Source organism: Chelonoidis abingdonii, chromosome 9 (assembly GCF_003597395.2).
Source record: "Chelonoidis abingdonii isolate Lonesome George chromosome 9, CheloAbing_2.0, whole genome shotgun sequence".
NCBI lineage: Eukaryota > Metazoa > Chordata > Testudines > Testudinidae > Chelonoidis > Chelonoidis abingdonii.
This window is the reverse complement of record NC_133777.1, coordinates 2,411,620-2,433,419: the sequence shown is the minus strand read 5'-3', so window position 1 is coordinate 2,433,419 and position 21,800 is coordinate 2,411,620. Positions and strand designations below refer to the sequence as shown.

At 47.1% G+C, this 21,800-nt stretch overlaps 1 protein-coding gene across 4 annotated transcripts in view; it reads left to right on the top strand.

Annotated features, from left to right (window-relative positions):
• Positions 1–21,800, top strand: part of GRID2IP (Grid2 interacting protein) — a 116,071-nt gene that overhangs the window by 22,775 nt on the left and 71,496 nt on the right. For all 4 annotated transcript variants that reach the window (XM_032778427.2, XM_032778423.2, XM_032778426.2 and 1 more), the window contains exon 3: positions 3,048–3,202. In XM_032778427.2, the coding sequence (XP_032634318.1) occupies positions 3,048–3,202 (155 nt within the window). The remainder of the gene's footprint in view (positions 1–3,047; positions 3,203–21,800) is intronic.

Genomic DNA, 21,800 nt, shown 5'->3' with positions numbered 1-21,800 from the left:
TTTAAGTAGCCTAATTTTCCACAAGCTGCAGAAAATAATAAAACCCAATAGAGTGCTTCCCTCCATCCTTTATTGGTAAACGCTGCTTCAGTTACAGCTGCTGGTGGTAGAACTGGATAGAATAAGCCAAAAAGCCGGGGGCGGGGGGGAATGCTTGGGAAGCTTATCTGCATGTTATTACCCAGAATGCACTAGTAGCTCACCTCTGTTTCACAGCATCACTGGGGTCCAGGCTCTGGTCATGTGCTAAAACGTTGAAGGGTACTTGTGGTAGCACTGGGTTCTCTGCTGTGTGCTCTGTGAGCCTGAGATGCAGGAGGCTTTTCCTATACTGAATGCTAGATCATTAACTGATTTGATTCCCTGGGCTAACAACGCTCATGGAGGGGGCTGGGTGACTCATGTGCCAGTATTGGTATTATTGTCATGGCTAGCTATGCTGTGGACATGAACCCAAACCCTCACTGCCCTATCCCTGACCTGGGGGGCTCAAAATCTGCATCCAAACATTCCCAGTATCTGAATCACTGATCCAGGATCTGTTCCTTGTGTGTTATTGGACTTAATGTTTCAATCTGGCCCACTCCAAGGGGAGCTACAGAAGTTGAGGGGAAGAATGGACCCAGAGATGGGGTTCTGGCCTCCTCGCTTGTTGTTCTTTGTCTGAATGGTGAGGTGGGGTGGAGCTTTGGCAGGACATAATAATGATACTTAGGCTTTCAGTTCCAGGTCACTCTTTCCTGTTGTTATTCACTGAGCACCCAGGCGCGTGCCAGGTACCATACAGACAATCATAACAATGAAAAAGACAGTCCCTAGCCTGAAGAATTTACAATGTAAACTGAGCCCAAGTGATTGGTGGCTGCTGAGTAATGAATGAGATGACTGGTCCCAGTCCCCTTTCCAATGGTAGATGATACTGTTTGCACCATTAGACCTCCTTGTTGGCAGTCAAGGAATGAATGGATCATGGAGACTGAACATCTCTTATCCCTAGTTGTAGCCCCTTCAGGTCATATTTATGTGCCTCAGTAAGGCAAAGGAAGGGCAGCTTGTCGTGCCACTGCCCATCCTGTGTTCCCTCTTATGGCTGCCAAGCCAGCTGTGCTACTTTACACCCAGTTGACCATGGCCCAAGGGGTCACTCTAGAGCTGAGAATTGCAGGGATGTACAGATGCCCTGCCAATTTCTTTTCCCAAGTCACGTCCCTGCATGGGGAGGAGAGGAGAGGGGAAAGTAGCTGGAGGGTGTGGTGTAGGAGATGCTTTGGTAGCTGTGCTCCACCCCAAAGATTCTTCTAGGTGGGGGAATTTTTAACTCGCTAGATCGCTGGATTTATGGTTGGAGCAGCCAGAGGGCACCCAGGATTCTGGCCCAGAATTTTCATTATATGACCAGTATTTATAATTTCTTTTGGGCTAAATCCTGAAGTCCTGACTCAGAAAAAACTTTAACAGGAGGACCTCAGGATCTGGCCCACTGAAAATACCAGGTTCATTGTAAACACTGCACTGGCACTTGAGAGTAAGGAGCATGTGAGTCTGTATGCTGTGTAACTGCTGTCTTTACTGCTCCAGATTTAATAACCTTGAAATGTCTGCTGCTTACTGGGACTTTCATTAGTTGTCACCTGATGGCTTTTTCAAATTGGAAAGTACCTTGTGGTTTGTGATGTAGGTTAGAAACACCTGTGAGAAGTGACTTTGGAGAACTTCAAAGTGGAACAAGGACCAGGAGGCAACAGCTCCTTTTCTTATGTAAAGGTCTCTGTCACCCAGCATGTGGCACTTCTCAAATGGGTTTTATTTTCTGCTCATTTTAGATCTTTTTATGGAGTGGAGAGAACCCAACTGAAGGAAAGGTGCAGTCCCTTTGTTACTCAGGAGCAGAGAGTGAATGAGTTCTCTGGCTACTATTTCCAAGCTGTATTTGTAAGTGTAATGGGGTGGCAGGAGCTGATTAAGAGCTTTCCTAGCAGTGCCCTGCCTCAGTAAGTCAGATGCCTGCAGCATTTGGGGGTCACTGCTTGGCCTAGAAAATGTTTCACCAATGGGAAAGAAAACAAAAGAGGAACAAGGGCGGGGGGGATCTCAGACAGTTTTCTGCTTGCTTGGCATTTATTGTTTCCGGAGAACATTTGCCTAGAATGCAGACTCTCTGAAGTCATCAATTCCAGGGTGAGCAGATGGCTCCAAGGCAGCTTACACAGCAGGTTCCAATCTTTTAGGGTAACTGTAGTAACTAAGTAACTAGACGAAGACCTTGAGTTCAGCTGTACCTGCCAGTACCTATTGATGCCTCCCATTTATTTATATCTCAGAGATGGGATTTATCAGGGTCATGACCCTCTTGCCAGGGTCGGCTATGGGTTAGAATATGTGTAACTGAGTGATTGAAGGCTAGCCAAGATGCACCGAAGACTAGCATCAAGACTCTTCATTAAGGCAGAGAAAGGGAGCTCGGAATGTCAGTCACAAAAATCTTAGGTACCAGCAGTGGCACACATCCCAGTGGTTGGGAACCAGGAGCTAACATGGCCCCTTCCCACTTTCTGCACCAAGGCAAGAGTTTCTTTAAGGTTAATTTCTTATTTTTCTGCAGCATTTTAAGAAATTAATAGCAAGAAAATATCACTCTGTGTAATCAAGCAGTAATTAAAGGGTTAGGATAGAATCAGAACTGCTCGACTGTGTCATGCCCTACACTGCAAATGAAGGTAATCTTTGAGCTCATGTGTGGGGTTCTGTGCTTTTGAAGTAGGAGAATTTCTAATCTTGCTGTTGCTGTAAAGTTCTCACTGACCATCACATGTGATAAAGGACAGTTGTGAAGTCCTAGGGAGCCCTGAGTTTGTGTTACTAGCATCTAACATGATCATTTGGTGTTAAAGGGTGGGTTTGATTGTTTTTTAAGTAAAGTGTTTCCTCTCTTTTGTGTTGGTCCAGGTAATACAATTATGTATGTGTTTCTGATGGATTTATTTCCATTGAGTTTCATGTCAGTTTCTTCCTCTATTAATGTGTATCTTTCTACCACTCCCACACAGGCTGACGAAATTCTTGGAGATCAGCCAGAGATAAAAAAGAAAGTTTTCACCATCTTGAAACAGTATGCGGCAGAGAGGAAGGTGGAATACTTGGCTTACACCCTTTCCATGATTCTCACCAAAGAATCCCATCAACTTCTCATTGACAATATCAGGTACAAAGTGATCAGTAACTAGCACGTTGTCATGCAGGTTATTAATACATGGGGTGTCTGTCTAGGTGGTGGAGGTGAATATGGATGAAGGGCATTGGGCTGTAATTATGGAGACAGTTCCAATCCTTCATTGCAACCAGCAGCACCAAGAATCTTTCACTTTCTTGATTTGGGAAGTGTAAGACTTGCACAGTGACTTTCAGTGGAGACTATATTGTTTTGACTCTTACCAAGGGGAGCAGACTCTTGACTGAGTCCAGATCAGCTTTGCCAGGAGATGCTAACTCGCAGCTGAGAGTAACTCAACATAGCACAAGGACAGATTGTCAAAAGCTGACATTTACACACTGTTCTCCATGGGAGCTGCTCGGTGGTGAATTCAGTAGAAAATCTAGCACCTTATGACTAGTGTTTGTGTCGAATATTAGACCTACTCCAGCATGTATGACTATGTCACCCTTTGCTGGAGCCCCACGGAGCTATGACTGCAGCTAACTGACAGTGTCCTAGAGCTCAAGTGAGGGGGCTTGTAAATTAGAGCAGACGGGCCTGAATTCTTTCCAGTGTGAAGTTCATAAGACCATGGTTTAGCCATCAGGACACTCTCATTTAACCCATTTGCAACAATCACTGCTTACAGATCACAGGCTCTTGGTTTGAGTCCCAGCTACAGTATTATGCAGGACATGTTTGCATGGCAAGTGCATTCACTAGGTAGAGGAGTCAGCTGATTAGAGATGTGTGCCCTAGCACATGGGCATGTGTCATGCTTAACCCTGCTTGCAGAGGTGATGGTCACTGTGGCTAACGTCACTGAGGGATGAAATCTCCTATTGTCAAGTTCACAAAAGTGTTCTGGCTTGTTGCTTTTCTTGGTGAGTCATTCCATCTACTAACAGCATTTTAATTGGATCCCTTTTTTTGGACATCATTTGAAATAGAAATTAAATTAGCTACAGACTGTCTGGAAATTAACCAAGGAAGGTGATGGAAAATAAACCAAAATCCACAATTAGAAAACTGGAGATAAATTCGGGTTCAGTCAGGGAGGTGATGGATTGACACGCAGCAGAGGCAGACTTCTGTGTGTGGAGGCTGGGGGCCGGAGGGTGAATCAGAATGAGTGGGAGCTGGCAAGGCTTCATCTCTGCCAGATTGGCTGGCAGATTTTTACCTTCTACCTGTCTGTTTCCATTGCAGAGTTCTGTGTCTGAGCTCAATTGCCTCCTGTGCCCCGAGATGGTATGTTGCCATTTCTATGGGTCACACACTTGCAAACACTCATGGATGCCCTGGGTCTGGAAAACACCAATTAGTAGCATCAATTCAAGTAAACCACTTCGCAAAGCACCAAATTTATGACAATCTTTTAAGAAAAGAGGAGAAAACTCCCTCAGTAGCCTTGGTTGTAGAGTGACTGCTAAGTGACTATGTAATTCTAGAATAATGGAACATTAGAAATGGAAGATGGGTCACGTCCCATTCAGGATTGCTCTCTAGTCTACTTCTATGCTTCGTCTAATTGTCTAGATGCCCCAAATGCTTCCACATCCCTTGGGAGACTGTTGTGTAGCCTAATAAATCTCACTGCCAGGATGCTTTTCTGCATGTTCCTTTGATCAATTTTACCCCATCAGCAGGAGTCCTGACTCCCTGGATCACCCTACAAAATCCCTTCCCCTTCTTGGTATTTACACCCTTAAAAATCTTGTGGGGCCTGATTCTGCTTTCACTTACACGAGTTGTATATTGATGTAACTCCACTGATGTCAATAGGCGACTCCTGAATTACACTAAGATAAATGAGAGGAGAACGAGTACTGTTGACTTTTTTCTCATGCCACCCTATGGCCAAGACCTACTGGCTTCATTCTCCCCTGCCTTCCACTTTTTGTTGTCATTTACACCTGTGCAAAGCAGGTGTAAAATGCTGCCCTGTCTGAATGGCAGTTCGGAACCTGGCCTTGCATAGTTAGCATTGTTCATTTCTCCTCATAAATCAGCCCCTCCAGCCCTTCATGACTATGGTGCTGTTCTCTGAATTCCTTCCAGTTTGTCCTGATCCCCAGAACGAACAGCACTATTTAAATTAATCTGTGGCACAAACCCATTGTCTCCCATGAACAAACAGGGACTGATCCTGCTCCCTTTGAAGACAGTGATAAAATTCCTGAAGTCGGGGATCTTTAGCCCGACTTTAGACTTCTGAAGTGGCTGGCTTTCCATTTCCCAGTAAACATACTGCAAGCCTTGGTCCATCCGACAGCCCTAGTGTCAGCTTTCTGTGGAGCTGAGAAGCCTGCAATTACAGCACTGACCTGCCATGTGCCATCCCAACTCTTGCTGCCTGTCATGAGAAAAACGGGGCCAGAGGCTCTGCAAGGTCTTGTCAGGATAATTTGTCTTTCAAAACTTGGTGGGAAAATATTGTTATTATGAGAAGGAAAAAAACAGCTCAAATCTCCAGCTCCAGTGACATTTCCAGACAATACAGCTTCCCTTCCCCTGACCCTGAGTGTGAACTCCTAGTGGTGGGGAAAGTGGAGAGGGAGATGGGAAATCAGAAGGATACAAGCAGCCTCTGTGCTTGGTAATTTTCTTTTAATATCACACAATGTTGAATTAGTGGCAAATTCATTATATCCTGTTTCCCAAGGGACATTTCCTCTCAGCTTTTACACCCAGCACAGCGGAAACACCTAATGAGGGCGCAGTGAAAGGCTGGGAGATCACTTGGCATCGAGCCATCTACAGGCTGTGTAGGAAAAAAGTTTGCTTGGCTTTAAATATTGCTCCATCTCTGAGCCTCTGGATGAGACTATCCTTGGCAATGCTTTTTGCTCCTTTTCTGCTTCCGTGTGTGTGTGGGGGGGGATAGAGTTTGAGGTGTCTTGAGAATGTGAAGGTAGTGTGTGTGTGTGTGTGTGTGTGTGTATGCCAAGGGGAAGATGTATATTTATGTGTGTGCAAAGGAGGGTGTGTGTGTCCTGCATGTCCATGTATGTGCGGTGTACCTGAATCTCTCCCCACCTGCTGATAGATACACTAGCTCACAGCAGTTGGTTTTTCTGGGCTTAGCACTTACAGCACAGCTTGAATCCCTGCATAAAGGTTGTACAGGAAAATTACTGCCCTTGAAGCTCCTTTTCTCACCGAGTGGCGGAGAGAGTGGCCTGTACCATCACTCCAAAAAGAGCCTGAAACACATCAGTTAGAGTGGCCAAGCTGTGGTGTGTGTCTGTGAACAGCACTTGGAACATAGATGTTAGATTTTCCTATGCAGGAAGAGCCTTTGTGCCTGTCTCTTTAAGTGTAAAGAGTGAGGACCTGATTCTCATTTACAAAAAAGCCACTTTACACCAGTCTGGCAGTGTAACGTTCCCTTAAAGTAGTCATAAATGACATTTACAGTCACTGCCAAAGCAGTGTAAAAGGGCCTGAGTCGTAAATGAGCATCAGGTACAGCGTATGGGCATAATGTCACAGAGATCTGGCTTTTCGTCAGTCACTCATTATATTCAAAACAGATGTTTCATGCTCTTTGGCCAGGTTGATAGGATGGACAAACCACCCCAGTACACTGTGCTCTCAAACTCTCCATTGACATGCAAAGGGGTGCACGCCCTGACCTTACCTGGCTCTGCCTATGGGCTATCCAAGAGAATTGTGGATTTGCAGGATTGAGCCAGATCTGGGAACTTCACTATGTGATGCTTGGTGCAACCCCATCACTCTGGCTAGTACAATGGTCCTTAGTAGACTATGATTGTTTAATGCTGATGATGGCGTGGGTGTGCATACCCTGTGCACAGAAGCCTTGACTTTGAGCTCAGTTACACATTGATTTCAGTGGAAATACCCTGCTGTAAGTGAGATCAGGATTGGGCCCACAGTCTGTAGAGCAGGGGCTGCACGTTCTTTTTATGGCCAAACAGTGCCAGGTCTGTTTTGCAGTGGGATGCTGTCTGCATGATGGGGATTATGGTCCGTCAGAGATGATGTTCATTAGGGAAATCAGGCCTCCATCTGGCTCCACTCTGGGCCTGGCTTTCCAATTCCTGTTTAATCAGTGGAATTGTAAGATATTACGGTTACCATAACAACTGTCCTCCATGCACAGGGTCTTAGAAATCTTTGCAAAGGGAACTGAAACTCAAAAAGAGTGATGGGAGCTCACAACCCATCTTGCCTGCCGTCTTCATGCAGCATCACACCATGTTTCAAATGAAAATATTGTCACCTTACCATGTGCATTTACCACATGTAGCTTCCTTTAGGAGAAAGAAAAAGTGAATCATTAATCAGGCAATGGCCACCTTTGAAACATGATCGAGAGATGGGCTCAGCTTCCTGGTACCCATCCGTGCTTGTCGCCTTTCAACCATCTGCAGCTCCTAGTGTGTGTGGAACTTCTGATTCTCTCTAACGTAGTGGCAATCAGAGTGGGAATGCCAGGGCTGCCCAGAGGATTCAGGGGGCCTGGGGCAAAGCAATTTTGGGGGCCCCTTCCATAAAAAAAAGTTGCAATACTATAGAATACTATATTCTCGTGGGGGCCCCTGCAGGGCCTGGGGCAAATTGCCCCCCCCTTACTTCAACAACTGCACATCTCAGATCTTGGCACGAATGGACATCTGTGCTGAGAAGGGGTAGGCCAGATGTAGCTGATGTCAGGTCTCAGGCAGTGCCTCCCTTGCTGGGTGAAGACCAACCAAACATATTTCGCATATAATTATTCCAGATAATCATAATGGATTTTGTCACCTTTAGCTAAATTAACTCTGCCTTTCCAATTAAATCTTGTTCCTAGTGGAATCTCTCTGGATGCTTAGCCATTGTGGTCTTGGGTGGTCTAGGGGCTAGTGCACTGTCTAGGGTTGCAGGAGATTAGGGGTCTGCTCCTGGCTCTGCTATTAACCTTTGTGTGATCTTGGGACAGGTTGTTTCACCTCTGTGTCTCAGTTTCCCAGTCTGTGAAACACACTAACCCACCTCATGGTTCGTTCATTACTTGGTGTAGGCTGGAAGACACTACAGAATATCTCAATATTTTTATCGCTCAGCCCACTCTCTGACACAGGAAGACGTACATACAAGGCTGAGCTGGCACACTTAAGGAATTTACAGGCAGAAAATTATCTTCTCTATAAAGGCAGATGGCGGGGCAACTTCCAGCTATGTTCATTTCTTTCTAGGTTCATCTAATGCTCCTCAGTGAAGGGAGTAAACAGACTACAGTGAGTTAGACATGGAGCTGGGAGTCATGAGCACAGGCTTCTATTCTTAGCTCTGCTGCTGTGTGACTTTGGGCAGGTTGGACTCGTTTCACCTCTGTCTCTCAGCTAACTCATTTGGGAAATGGAGACCATGTTTCCTACCTCCTTTGGGAGGGGCTTGAGATCTAGGGATGGAATTGGAAAAGGTTAAAAAAGGGGCAACAAAAACGAGTAGGGGTATGGAATGGCTTTTGCGTGAGGAGAGATTAATAAAACTGGGACTTTTCAGCTTGGAAAAGAGATGACTAAGGGGGGATATGATAGAGGTCTGTAAAATCGTGACTGGTTTGGAGAAAGTAAATAAGGAAGTGTTGTTTACTCCTTCTTATAAAACAAGAACAAGGGGTCACCAAATGAAATTAATAGGCAGCAAGTTTAAAACAGAAGGAAGTATTTCTTCACACAACACACAGTCAACCTGTGGAACTCCTGACCAAAGGATGTTGTGAAGGCCAAGGCTATAACAGAGTTCAAAAAAGAACTAGATAAGTTCATGGAGGATAGGTCCATCAGTGGCTATTAGCCAGGATGGGTAGGGATGGTGTCCCTAGCCTCTGTTTGCCAGAAGCTGGGAATGAGCGACAGGGGATGGATCACTTGATGATTCCCTGTTTTGTTCATTGCCTCTGGGGCACCTGGCATTGGCCACTGTTGGAATACAGGATACTGGGCTAGATGGACCATTGGTGTGACCCAATATGGCTGTTCTTATGTTGTTATGTAAAAATCACTATCAAGATTATGAATGCTGTGATTAGACTTTTATGGAAGCATAGGTACAAAATATAAACAACTGAAATTGTATGGGACTGAACGTACAGACAGCTTCGTCCCAGACAGGTGAACTAGCATGGGTAGAATAAAATCCCAGCTGGACCGTCACTCAAAACTCAAATCCATCCTGAACTTCAAAACAAAAACCTTATAGAAAGGACCTTATTCTCTAAGAAATTCTCTTTGGTATTCACATAATTTCTGTAGACCCTATTCCATTACTATGGAACTATATTGTCTTCAACCCTATGAAATTCTGTAGGATTTTTCCATACAGGGGATTCAAATGAGCACCTGAACTTTCAGATGCTTATTCCATCTGGATCTCTAAGCCCATGGAGCGTTGCCTGTTGCTTGTTTTCCTCACTGTTCATATTATTCCCTAATGCACAGCATGTTGTGTCAGAGTCTGAAGTCAAAGTAGCTATCATCTATTACTCTCCTGATGCTAATGCATGAATTTCTGTAGCATAATCAAAGCTGTCACTCCCCAGCATCTGCATCCCCAAAAGGGCAAAGCCATCAAGGCAGCTTCAAATTTTGTTTCCTGTCATTAAAAAAAACCCTTAATCGCTCTCTGTGCCCTAGTGTGAAAGGTTAGGGCTGGAGTACGAGGGCTCAGTGTACTGGGCAGCTAATCTTGGTTTACTTATGTGGCAAATTGCCGGTACTGTTATGCTGGGTCTCGCGCTTTCTCTTCTTTGGGGAAGATTCAGAGCGCCATTGCTTGCCTCTGAACCAGTATTTTAGTTACCCCACTAGTGTCCTTGAGAAGGGGAGTGGAGGGGGAGGGACCTGGGCCCACCGTCTTCTCCAGGTCCCAACCCAGGGGCCCTGAGGTTTTTGGTGAACCACTTGAACTAGCAGTTCCTTCCCCTGGGCTACTTCCCTCTCCTGCCCTTCAGCTTGTGAAGGGGCTTCTTGCCCTCCTTCTACACAAGCCAGGTCATCGGGTGTAGAGAAGACAGTCTTTTCCTTGGCATCCTTGGCCAGGGGAATTTGCCAATATCCTTTGGTCAGATCCAGAGTGGTTAGGTATCGGGCCTTGCCTAACTGATCAACTAGCTCGTCAATGCGTAGTATCGGGTAGGCATCAAAGTGGGATACTTCATTCAATTTCCGGAAGTCGTTACAAAACCTCAGGGTGCCATCAGGCTTGGGGACTAGTACGATCGGACTGGACCACTGGCTGTGGGATTCTTCAATGACCCCGAGTTCCAGCATTTTCTCACTTCCCATCCTAATTCTTCCCTTTTTAGCTTCCGGTATTCGGTATGGTCTAATCGTCACCCTTACTCCGGGGCTGGTGACAATATGATGTTGGACTAGTGTCGTTCCGGCCCGTTGTAAATACAGAATACGGCCTGTTCCGGTGGAGTCATTTCAATGGACTTTCTGTTCGTTTGTTCTGGGGTTAATCAGGAGATATCTTTACCTGTCCCTGTGGGTCGTCTGTCTGAGGTTAGAGCTCCTCGAATGACCAGACACGTCTTCTCTGTCATGCCAGGGCTTCAGTAAGTTGATGTGGTAGATTTGCTCTGGCTTTTCGGCGCGTCTGGTTGTCTAACCTTAAGTTCACGGTTCCCAATGGCTTTCCACTACTCATATGTCCAGTGCCAGCTGGCTAGAAGTGTTTGCTTTTCTGCTGTCGGGGTTACTAACACCATCACCGTTCCCCGGCTGAAATCTCCGTTACTTATCGCCTGACGGTTGTAATATGTCGGGGGGGGGGCGCTGGGCGCTACTGTGCTATTTTCAAATTGTTTCCCGTACTATTGGGGTTACTCAAGTTATATCGCTCATCTCATCTGTGTCACAGTTGCTCAATGACATTCTTTCCTGGATGTTGGGTTCGTTCCTCCAATCTTTCCTTGGCGATATCTAATATCCCGACGTGGGTGGTGTCCAATAATAATAGTTCAAAGGAGAAAAACCCAGTGGACCCTGGGGGGACCTTCCCGTATAGCGAACATTAGATACGGTAGAAGGGTATCCCCAGTCTTTTCCATCCTGTGCTAACACCTTCCAGATTACATACCTTTAAGGGTACGATTAAATCGCTCGACCAGTCCATCTGTTTGTGGATGGTTGACTGAGTCTGTATTGGCCTGGATGCGGAGCAGGGCACATAGTTTTTCATTAGTTTTTGACATGAACGGGGTAATCCTGGTCTGTCAGGATCTCCTTAGGGAATGCCCTCTCTGGTGGAAAACCGTGTTAGTAGTTCTTTTGCTATATTGCCTTGGGATGTGGGGTTTCTTAAGAATGCGCTCTGGTACCAGGTGGCATAGTCAAGGATGACTAAGTACTGTTTCGGTGGCCCCAGTGCCAATTTTTCTAATGGGCCCACTATGTCCATGGCTATCCTCATCGAAAGGACGTCAATATAGGCAAAGGTACTAATGGGGCCCGCAAGTGAGGTCGGGGGCTATGCAAACTGGCATTCAGGGCAGGAGGCACAATAACGCTGGGACTTCTGCGTGTATCCCTGGCCCAATAAAACCTTCTTAGGATTCCTATCCAGCCTGTCTTGTCTACCCCTAGATGTCCCCAAATAGATGACTGTGAAGCCTAACTCTAGTACTGCCCTTATGTGTTTCCATGGGACTAAAAGAGTTGCTCTACTTCTTCTTCCTCGTATTTGCTCTATCCTGTACAAAGATCGCGTTTGAGCACATAATATGCCTTGGGCCTTTGATTTTCCTTCCACAGGCACACCATTTACTTCCACTACCTCCTCCCTCACGTTTCGCATATAATGGATCTTCGGCCTGGTCCTGCCCAAAGGTCTCACGTGCAGTACCGAACTCTGACCTAATTCAGATTTAGGGGCTATTTCTACTCTTCCCCCTGGGTGCTCCCACTTGGCTAGGAACCCCTCCGAGTCTTCCTTGGCCTGAAATCATCTCCTGGTCTCCCTGAGCGGGTCGCACTACCACAAGGGAAGTTTTTGATTCTCTGCTAGAATCCTGGTCCCTAACCTTTATCTGCCCTTCGTTCTCGCCTAGACCTTTCAGGGGTTTTCCAGGGATGAGAATAACTCTGGAGCAATTCGGGCAAAACATTGGGGTGAGGCTATCTGTAGTGCCTCCGTCTCAGCCTGGGGGTTTGCTACCCTCCCTGGCTCTATCGAGAGGAAGTAAGCTGCTCTCAAACCCGGGGAAGTCTCTCCAATCAAAACAGGTAGGGAGCTTGGGACCACCCCTGCAGAAACCCTGGTAGTATTCCCCTGGATCTAATCCGTACCGGAAGTGTAGGGTAAAAATTCACGGTGCCATGTACGCACGTTACCGCCCTGTGATTTTTTGGCCTGGGTTAGTTGGGTCTGTTCCCACCAACTTCCCCGAGACCAGCGTGACAGCACTCCAGAAGTCTATTAATGCTATGGTCTTTTATAACCATTCATTTTTACAGGTCTGGTATATCCATGTGAGGTCATTGTGACCCCTACCAGGCCCGATTAGGCCACATTGCTCCCCGTAATCCCCCAGATTACACGCATAGGTTTCTTCCCTGTTGGGGCATTGGGCTGCTATAACCCCAATTCCCCACACTCAAAACCGCACCCCTATTCCGGTTGTCACCCTCTGCCTGGGGCTATTTGGCCGGGCCCCCACCTCTCTTCCCCAAACCCCCAGGTCCCTTCCTGGCCTCGAGCCATTCCTCGGGTGTCTTTCCTCCCCGGTTACAGTTCTCCATAGTTTTCTCGACAGTCCGGGGCCTTGGGTTTGGGGTTGGCTTCCTGGATTGCCGTGTCTCCCGCACTGGGTCTGGAACAGTTGCATGGGCTGCCAGCTGTCTTTCCACGAGGGAGACCAACTCATCATACGGTAGAGGGATCATTCTGGCCAACCCAAGACCTGAGACCTGGTGGTAGCCCCCTCATATACCGGTCCAATACCAGTACTCCATCATATCCATCTTCTCAGAGCTAAGGGCCTCAGGGCGCAGCCATTTCTGGGTCAGGTGGATCAGGTCAAACAATTGTGATCGGGGTGTCTTGTCCTCCGTATATCGCCACTCATGGAACCTCTGGGCTCGCAGTCTGCCGTCGTTACTCCAAACCTGGCCAGGATCTCTGCCTTAGCTGGGGAAATAATCTGCTGCAGCTTTCTGCAGCCATATCGTCCCCCCCCCATAGTAGACCTTCTGGGCTCCCCACACAGGAATGGGGCAAGGATACCAGACCATTGAAATCTCGGGCCAGGCCTCCCGCAGGGCTGCTCTTTCAAAAGCCAGGAGGTATGCCTCCACATCATCCTCCTGTGTCATTTTCTGTAGGCAATGGCTAGCCCGTATGGTCCGGGTCCCTTCACAGTTGCGATTCTGCTCCATAAGGGCCTTCATCTGGTTCACCAGTCTTTCAGCAGGGCTCGGTCCTGAGCAGCCTGACTCATCAACAGATGATTGGTCTCCTGCTGCATTCTAGTCGCCTCCTGTTGGGCGCGGTTGCTTGGACCGGGTAGCCTCCTGCTGGGGCCGCGGTGGCTTGTATAAGGGCCTTGACCACATGTCATCCATCTTAAAGGATGGGAGGGTTTTGCCTAACCCTGGTTCTAAGTCCCCAGCGTGCAGAAATCCCACCTTGACACCATGTGTGGCAAATTGCCAGTACTGTTATGCTGGGTCTTCTCAGCGCTTCTCTTCTTTGGGAAGGTTCAGGGCGCCATGTTGCTTGCCTCTGAAACTGGGTATTTAATTACCCCACTAGTGTTGAGGAGGGGAGTGGAGAGGGAGGGACCTGGGCCCGCCCTCTTCTCCAGGTCTCAACCCAGGGGCCCTGAGGTTTGTGGTGAACCACTTGAACTAGCAGTTCCTTCCCCTGGGCTACTTCCCTCTCCTGCCCTTCAGCTTGTGAAGGGGCTTCTTGCCCTCCTTCTACACAAGCCAGGTGCCCTTTACCTAGGGTTTCTTTTGGATTTCTCAGCCCACTACAGAACTCCTCCAAACTTTCCTTTTGTCTCTCTTCGAAACTGTTCTCTTCTCCAACTCCTTCAAACTGCTCTCTGCTCTAACCAAACCTTCCTGCTCCAACTCCCACACCATCTGACTGAAGCAGAGGTTTTTATCCATGACTGACTGCTGGTGCTCTAATTGGCTTCAGGTGCTCTAGTTAAACTATAGCAAACCTTCTTCCCCTTGCAGGGAATAAGGCTCCCTGCTGACACTCTCCTGCTGCCCTCTGGCCATGTTGTATCACGCTTAGCTCGGGGAAAAGATTTACCATCTAATCTAACGAAATGAATCTGAGAGAACACATTGCTGTAGAAACCCAGGTTCCTGTTTGCCAGCTGCATTGTTGGAAGCACAAGCTAGGCTGTTTGTCTTGCTTTACTTACAATATAAGCTGCCTGTGCTGGATTTTTTTTCCGTTTTTGAGTTTGCTGTATATGTTTAACACCAGGGATTGGATTTTACATTGTGCGGTGATGCTTTTGCATCACTAGGGCAGTATGAAGGGGCCAGAACGTTGCTCTGAATTCCCCTGATGGGGAGGAACCCCCTGTTGGCAAAAACCTGCACCAGCCCCCTTACACTCTGGTGTGGGGGGCTCTTAGCCTAGTCAGTGCAGAATTAAGGAGCTGGTTCAAGTTCCTTGATGCCCCTTCCCCTGGCCCAGCTCAGACACAAGGGAGAACTGAGCCCCAGAATTCTCTTAGCATGGTCTCTTGTGCGTTCTGCAGCTGGACAGATGTATAAGTGTAATGATAGTGACATAGGAGCTGCCATTCCAGATCAGACCTGTGATCCATCTAGGCCAGGTAGACAGTGACCAGTATGAGCTACTTCAGAGAAAGGGGCCAGGGAGCCCTTAGTGGGCAGTTATGGAATAACCTGCCCTGGATATGTTCCGTCCTAACCCCCAAAACTTTGTGGTTGGCTCATGCTCTCAAGCATGAGAGTTTATTTCCCTAATAAATGGGGACTGTAAATATAAATGTCTAATTCTATCATGTGCTTGGCTTCACTGATGTTGTGTGGCAGTGAGTCCCACAGGTCAATTGCATGCTCTGTAAAAAGCATTTCTTTTGCTCGGTTTTAAATTTGTTGCCTTTTGGTTTAATTAAATGTCACCTTATAAGAAAAGGGTAAATCTTCTCTCTAACAGTTAGTTAGTATGCCTCAAGTGTGTTCCTTCTTATTTGTCTCCTCTCTTAAAACTTTACACAGTCTCAGGGTATGTCTGCACTACAGAATTATTCCGATTTTACATAAACCAGTTTTGTAAAACAGATTGTATAAAGTCGAGTGCATGCGGCCACACTAAGCACATTAATTCGGCAGTGTGCGTCCATGTACCGAGGCTAGCGTCGATTTCCGGAGCATTGCACTGTGGGTAGCTATCCCATAGCTATCCCATAGTTCCCGCAGTCTCTGCCGTCCATTGGAATTCTGGGTTGAGATCCCAATGCATGATGGTGCAAAAACAGTGTCGCGGGTGATTTGGTAAATGTTGTCACCTCCTTCCTCCGTGAAAGCACGGCAGACAATCATTTACGGCCCTTTTTCCCTGGATTGCCCTTGGGCAGACGCCATAGCATGGAACCAGGAGCCATTTTGCCTTTTTGTCACTGTCACCTATGTGTACTGGTGCCGCTGACAGGGCGTACTGCCGTGCACACAGCAGCATTCATTTGCATTGCAAGTAGCAGAGCGGTTCCAGTCGTTCTGTCGTCTGCTTCCATTGCTAAAATTGGCGATGACGATGCTTTATTCGCGTCTGTCGTTGCTGTTGGGTGTTCTGTGCTTAGTGAGTCGGCGGGGCACAAGACGCATGGATATCCCAGTATCCTCCTTTGATGTTTTATCTTAAAATTAGAGTCAATTGCAGATATGGGTGCAGCTAGGAGAACAGGTATTAGGAACCAGAGATGCAAGCCGCTCTGTGTAGATCCGCGGAAATGTGAGCTGATGCCATTCACAGTGGGTGCCCTGCAAACCCACAGATTGATTTCCTTTCTCCCCCAACCATTTCTGGGCTACATGCAAGTCCCCATTTGTGTTAACGAAGTAATAAAGATGCAGGAATTAAGAAACACGACCCCTTTTTTAGTGAGATTAAAATGGGGAGCAGCCCCAGCTGCTATGATAGTCAGGCAGGACATAATTGGTTGGAGGGGGCGCAGGAGCCCAGCATCCGCTGCTATGATAGTCCAGGCAGTACAGAATCTTTCTTTAACTTAAGAGAGCGGTTGGGCTGATGGAACCAGCCCCATTCCTATGATAAGGATGGTTGTCAGCCGTTCTGTTACCATCTGCAGGAATGGACTGGATCTTCCTTTTTACCCAGGCGCCCCGGCCGACCCTCACCTGAGGCCAGCCGGGCCTCACAGGCTGATGATTGGCGATGGATAGCAGTTCATATATTGTACCGTCTGCCACCGGGGAGCAGGAGTGAGAGGGATGCTGCTGTTCATTGCCACAAGCACCGCGTCTCCAGCTGCATGCAGTAGAATTGGGTGACATATAAAAAGTCAAGAAACGATTTTTTTTCCCTTTTTTCACGGAGGGGTCAGAGGGCGTAATTGACGGAATATACCCTGAAAACACCCGACAATGATGTTTGACCTACAGGCATGGGAAGCTCAGCCAAGAATGCAAATGCTTTTCAGAGATGCAGGGACTGTGGGATAGCTGGAGTCCTCAGTACCCCCTCCCTTCCTCCTATTGAGCCTCCATCTGCAGTCTTTGGCTTATCCGTTATGCGTTGTTCACGCAAGCACTGTGCTTGGCCTCTGCTCCTATCATAGCTGGAATTTTCAAATGCTTTCTCATTTCATCTTCTGTAATGGAGTGTGAACTAGCTAAACAGATTTGGTCTCTTCCAGTTACAGCGCATCATATCCAGTATTCTCCCGTACGCCCTGCTGGAAGTTCATTTTGGATTTGGGACTGCGTCGCCACCCTGTGCTCAGAGCTCCACGCTGGGAACAGGAAATGAAATTCAAAAGTTCGCGGGGCTTGTGTTTACCTGTCAGTGCATCCGAGTTCGGTTGCTGTCCAGGGCAGTCACAATGATGCACTGTGGGATACCGCCCAGAGGCCAATACCGTTGATTTGCGGTCACACTAACCCTAATCCGATATGGTAATACCGATTTCAGCGCTACTCCTCTCGTTGGGGAGGAGTACAGAAGCCGGTTTACAGAGCCCTTTATATCGATATAAAGGGCCTTGTTGTGTGGACCGGTGCAGCGTTAAACCGACCTACTAAAATCGGTTTAAACACGTAGTGTAGAGCAGGCCTCAGACCATTCACTTTCTCTTCGGAAGAAGTTTCTCCAACTTCTCATTGAGCATCTCTGAGCCCCCTCTAGTTCTGTGTTTTCTTTTTTGAGGCAGGCTGACATGAACTAAATACCGTATTCCAGGTAGGGACCATTCAGTCAGATAAAGGAATTAGAAGATTTTCAGCATTAATCTCCATTTCCTTGTTTCTCTAGGCTAATATTATATTTGCTTTTTTGACTATTGCTGCTGATTGAGCAGAGCTTTTCCGTGAGCTGTCCAGAATGAAAGATCATGAGATGCCCTGATTTGCTGCAGACTTACTGGATGTTGTATATAGTTTTTGGTTATTCCTACATGGCTTGAGATGGATCTATTCCATCAGATATCCTTCTACCTTTTTCACTAGGGATGGGTTTAAGTCAAGTCTGTGGATCCAACCACCCCAGACTTTGGAGATGGAGGTTTGAAATCTGGATCCAGATCTAATTTTTGTAACTTCGGTGGGTCTGAGCTTTTGATGTATTCTGTTCTTTTCTGTCTAGATAAATGTTGTACCAGGTCCATCACCATGGTATCTGCACACCACCAATAAATGCATTAAGTGACATGACTAGCATCTGTCACGTGTGCTCCCTTCCTTTTTCTTTCCCTTCTTAAGGGGAAAAATGCATATGGCTTTTTTGGTTTTGGCTGTGTGCTGTATTACATTTTTCTATTAGCGAAGGCAGGTGAAACAAGTGCACCTGACACTTGGAATGAAAGGTAATGAAGTATGAGGTAGTTTTTAGTTCCTGGGGGAGTTCATTTCAAACTCTTGGACCAGTCTCTGAAAAGTTCAGTCTACTGCACAGGTGAGCTTTACCCTTGCAGTTGATGGTTCCATTAGGGATGTAAAATATTGTTTAAAACGTTAACCCTTTAAACAATTAAAATTATATCGTTTAAACAGTTAATTGATTAAAGGGAGAGGGGCTGGGGCTGCTCCTGCCGGTCTGAGGCTGGGCTCGGGTTTGACAAGCTGGGCAGCATGGCTGGGGCTGGGGTTGGTCGGCTGCCTGGCCAGCCGGCCCAGGCTGCTGGGATCGGCGGGCCAGCCAGCCAATGCGGGGCTGTTGGGGTTGGCCAGCCAGCTGGCTCAGGGGTTAACAGTTAAGGTGGGTTAACCAGTACGACTAATACTTACTGGTTAACTAGTTAATATTTGACATCTCTAGGTTCCATTGGGCCAGAGGAGCAGAGCTATCAGCCAGGGTCCTTGTCCTAGAACTTTAGATGATCTTTTAGGTATTCTTGACCCAGACCATTGAGTGCCTTGAAGATAAGGGCTGAGACTCTTAATTTGCTGTAGAGCATAAAAGACAGATAGCACAGGTCAGGGTACATTTCCTTTGCAGAAGAGGTGGAATGGAGTCTAATGCAGGGTTTCTCAAACAGGGGTCACCGCTTGTGTAGGGAAAGCCCCTGGCAGGCCGAGGTGTTTACCTGCCCCATCCGCAGGTCCTGCTGATCGCGGCTCTCAGTGGCCGTGGATCACTGCTCTGCGCCAATGGAAGCTGCTGGAAGCGGCGCGGGCCAAGGGACAGACTGGCCACCGCTTTCCCTACACAAGCAGCGACCCCTGTTTGAGAAACCCTGGTCTAATGGATAAAGCGGGTGTCAGGGAGGCATTACTCCTGAATTCTTTTTCAGACTCTGCTCCTGGGCATGTCACTTAACCTCTTTGTGCTTCAGTTTATTCTTCTGTAAATTTGGGGTAATATAATGCCTACATCTCAGGAGTGCTGGAAGGCTTTGAAAAGAATATTTGTTAAGCATCTGGAGGTTTTCTGAGGAAAGGTATTGCTGTTAATATATTAGAAACATGTGTGGACCTACAGCATACCTGGGTAGAGTGCACACAGGCTGTAATTCACATCAGTCTGTACTGTATTCTGCACATTCAAGTGAATAGCAATCAGTGCAAACTGGATAAGGGTTTCTGGATGCTACTGACTGAATCATAAGTTCTGTAACTCTGAGCTATTGTATCAGGGCAACAGGGTCCTTACATTAGCATATGGAATCCCCTCTCAGCCTCGCTAGACTAGTGTGTGGAAATCTACTCAGCCCAGCAGACTTGTGAAGTCTCCAAGGATTTCAAGCCAAGCAGAAGGAAATGGTGAAAGGAGCAGTCTCCCTCTTTATGTTAGTTTCCTAGCTATTTAAAAAACACAGTACAGATACCCAGCCTCTCTCCTTCCTCCTCTGAAATCAGCCTGAGACATGTCATGAGGGCACATGCAGCTTGAAGGCTGAGTAGTGTGGAGGTCCTGGAGTGACTGTCTGGGATGGGAGGGGGCTGTAATGATTTGTGCTGAGGGCTGGTGGGTAACGTACATTTGCTTGGCTCTCACCCCTGCCTGAGGATTGCTCTTGCTTTCATACCCCAGTGTACTTTGAGTTGCTCCTCCCTCTCGTTCCATCTCCTTTGTGTTGATGCTGTTTGAATTCTGCCCACCCTTCTGTGTTGTGTTGATCCTGTAAGCTGCTGTGCACTCTCCACCCCAGTGGAGCAGAGGGTGCTCAGTGCCTCTTTCCAGAGGATCAGAGTCCAGGGGGAGGAGGTGAGATTTAGTTTTTCCACCTTGCTGGTGCCAACCCTCAGAGAAGCTGGGCAGCAGCAGCAGCAGCAAACTAGAGACCTGGTGATGCACCAGCAAACCAATCACCAGAGCTTCAGGAACAGCAGTTCTCATGTCTTTGAACTGTAACTCTCTTGGCCACCAGTGGAATGTGGCCCTGGAATAAAGGGGTTGGAGACAATGCAGAGACAGAAGTGAGATCTGGGAACAGAAGGAGCTGCTTTACAAAGCAAGCAGATAATTTCCCTTTAATTCAAAGCCTCCGGACCTGGAGACAAAGAGGACTAAGTATAATTAATGGTTGCGATTTTTTTGTGGTCGAGGAGCTCTGTGGTAAGTGTGGCCTTGGTTTAACATTTGATTGAGCATTTAGACCTAACAGTTCCCCAGAGTCTGCAGCTGGCAAGATCATCTCTTGGCTGGAGAGCCAGCTGGGTCCCCAAGGAGGATGTTTGGCACTGGGCAAATCTGAGGAACTCTTCTAATCCAGTTGAGCTCACAGCTGTCTGTGCAGAGCACTTGATGTAAAAACTCTGAAGAATGCTCCAGTTTCCTGAGAGGAACAACTCAGTGCTACATGGACTGAAACAACATGTCCTCATGGGGCATGTAGTAGCTTTGGGCCTGTTATTGACATGTACTGAGCACCCTCTGCTCCCTTTGGCTTTAGTGGGACTTGAGTGCATTCAGCATCTTGCAGGGTTCGGCACTATAGACCAGGTTTTTAAAACTATTTAGGCATCTAAGCTGTAGGTAGGCATCTAGGGGGAGTTTCAAAAACATCTGCCCAGGCTTTGAATTCCAGCCCTGAGTGTCTATATTGTCTCCCAATATGCCAACACATTTACTCTTTGGGATCCTTCATATATTAGGGGCATTGTCCCAAACCAAGTGACTTAAGATGCGAATGCCTGGTCTTAAAGAAGACAGTCATTGGCTGTAGTGATCTAAAGACATACTTCTGTGTGAATGATACAGCAGTGTACAGTCTATCACCCTGAGTGAGGTCAACCAGTCAGATCATTTCTCAGTGTTTGCAGTCACTGGTGTGCTGCCGACGTACAGTGTCCCGAGAGCAGATTTAACCCTTTGTTTTCAGTTCTGTGGGCAGGGATGCAAGGGCAGAGTTAAAGATGTTTGAGTGACCTTAACTATGTGTTTAACAGGTTTCCATTTTTTTAAAGTTTAACAAGAAATTTCCCAGCTAATCTTTTTTTTTAAGAAAAAGCAAGCCTTCCTAAAGTTCTTTACCTCTACAGAAACAAAACCCACCCACAGGCATGCATGCACACACATGGAGGAAGGCTGAGGGTTTTTCTGAGCATCAGTTTTTCTCCAGCTATGCCTTTTGTGATTAAACGTACTGTCTTGTTTGAAAGTTTATGGGCAATGACCCTTTGAAGACACTGTCCTCAGCATTCACCTGAAACACCAGGGTTCTAAGGGAACCATATTCTGAGATGTTCATACCACTCCTGCTCAGTCCTTACAGAAGCAAGACTCCCTGTAACACCATCACCTGATCTCCCAGCTCCAGACACTTCAGTCTCCCCCTCTCACATAAGCCAGTTCCAGTGCTTCTAAGTGATTGAGATTCCTGCTGAGTTGTAAAGTTATTCTTTAAAGTTCCCCACATCTTTGTAGCCCCCCTCCTGGATTCCCCAATCACCCTCGTATCAGAGCTTCACAAGTCCAT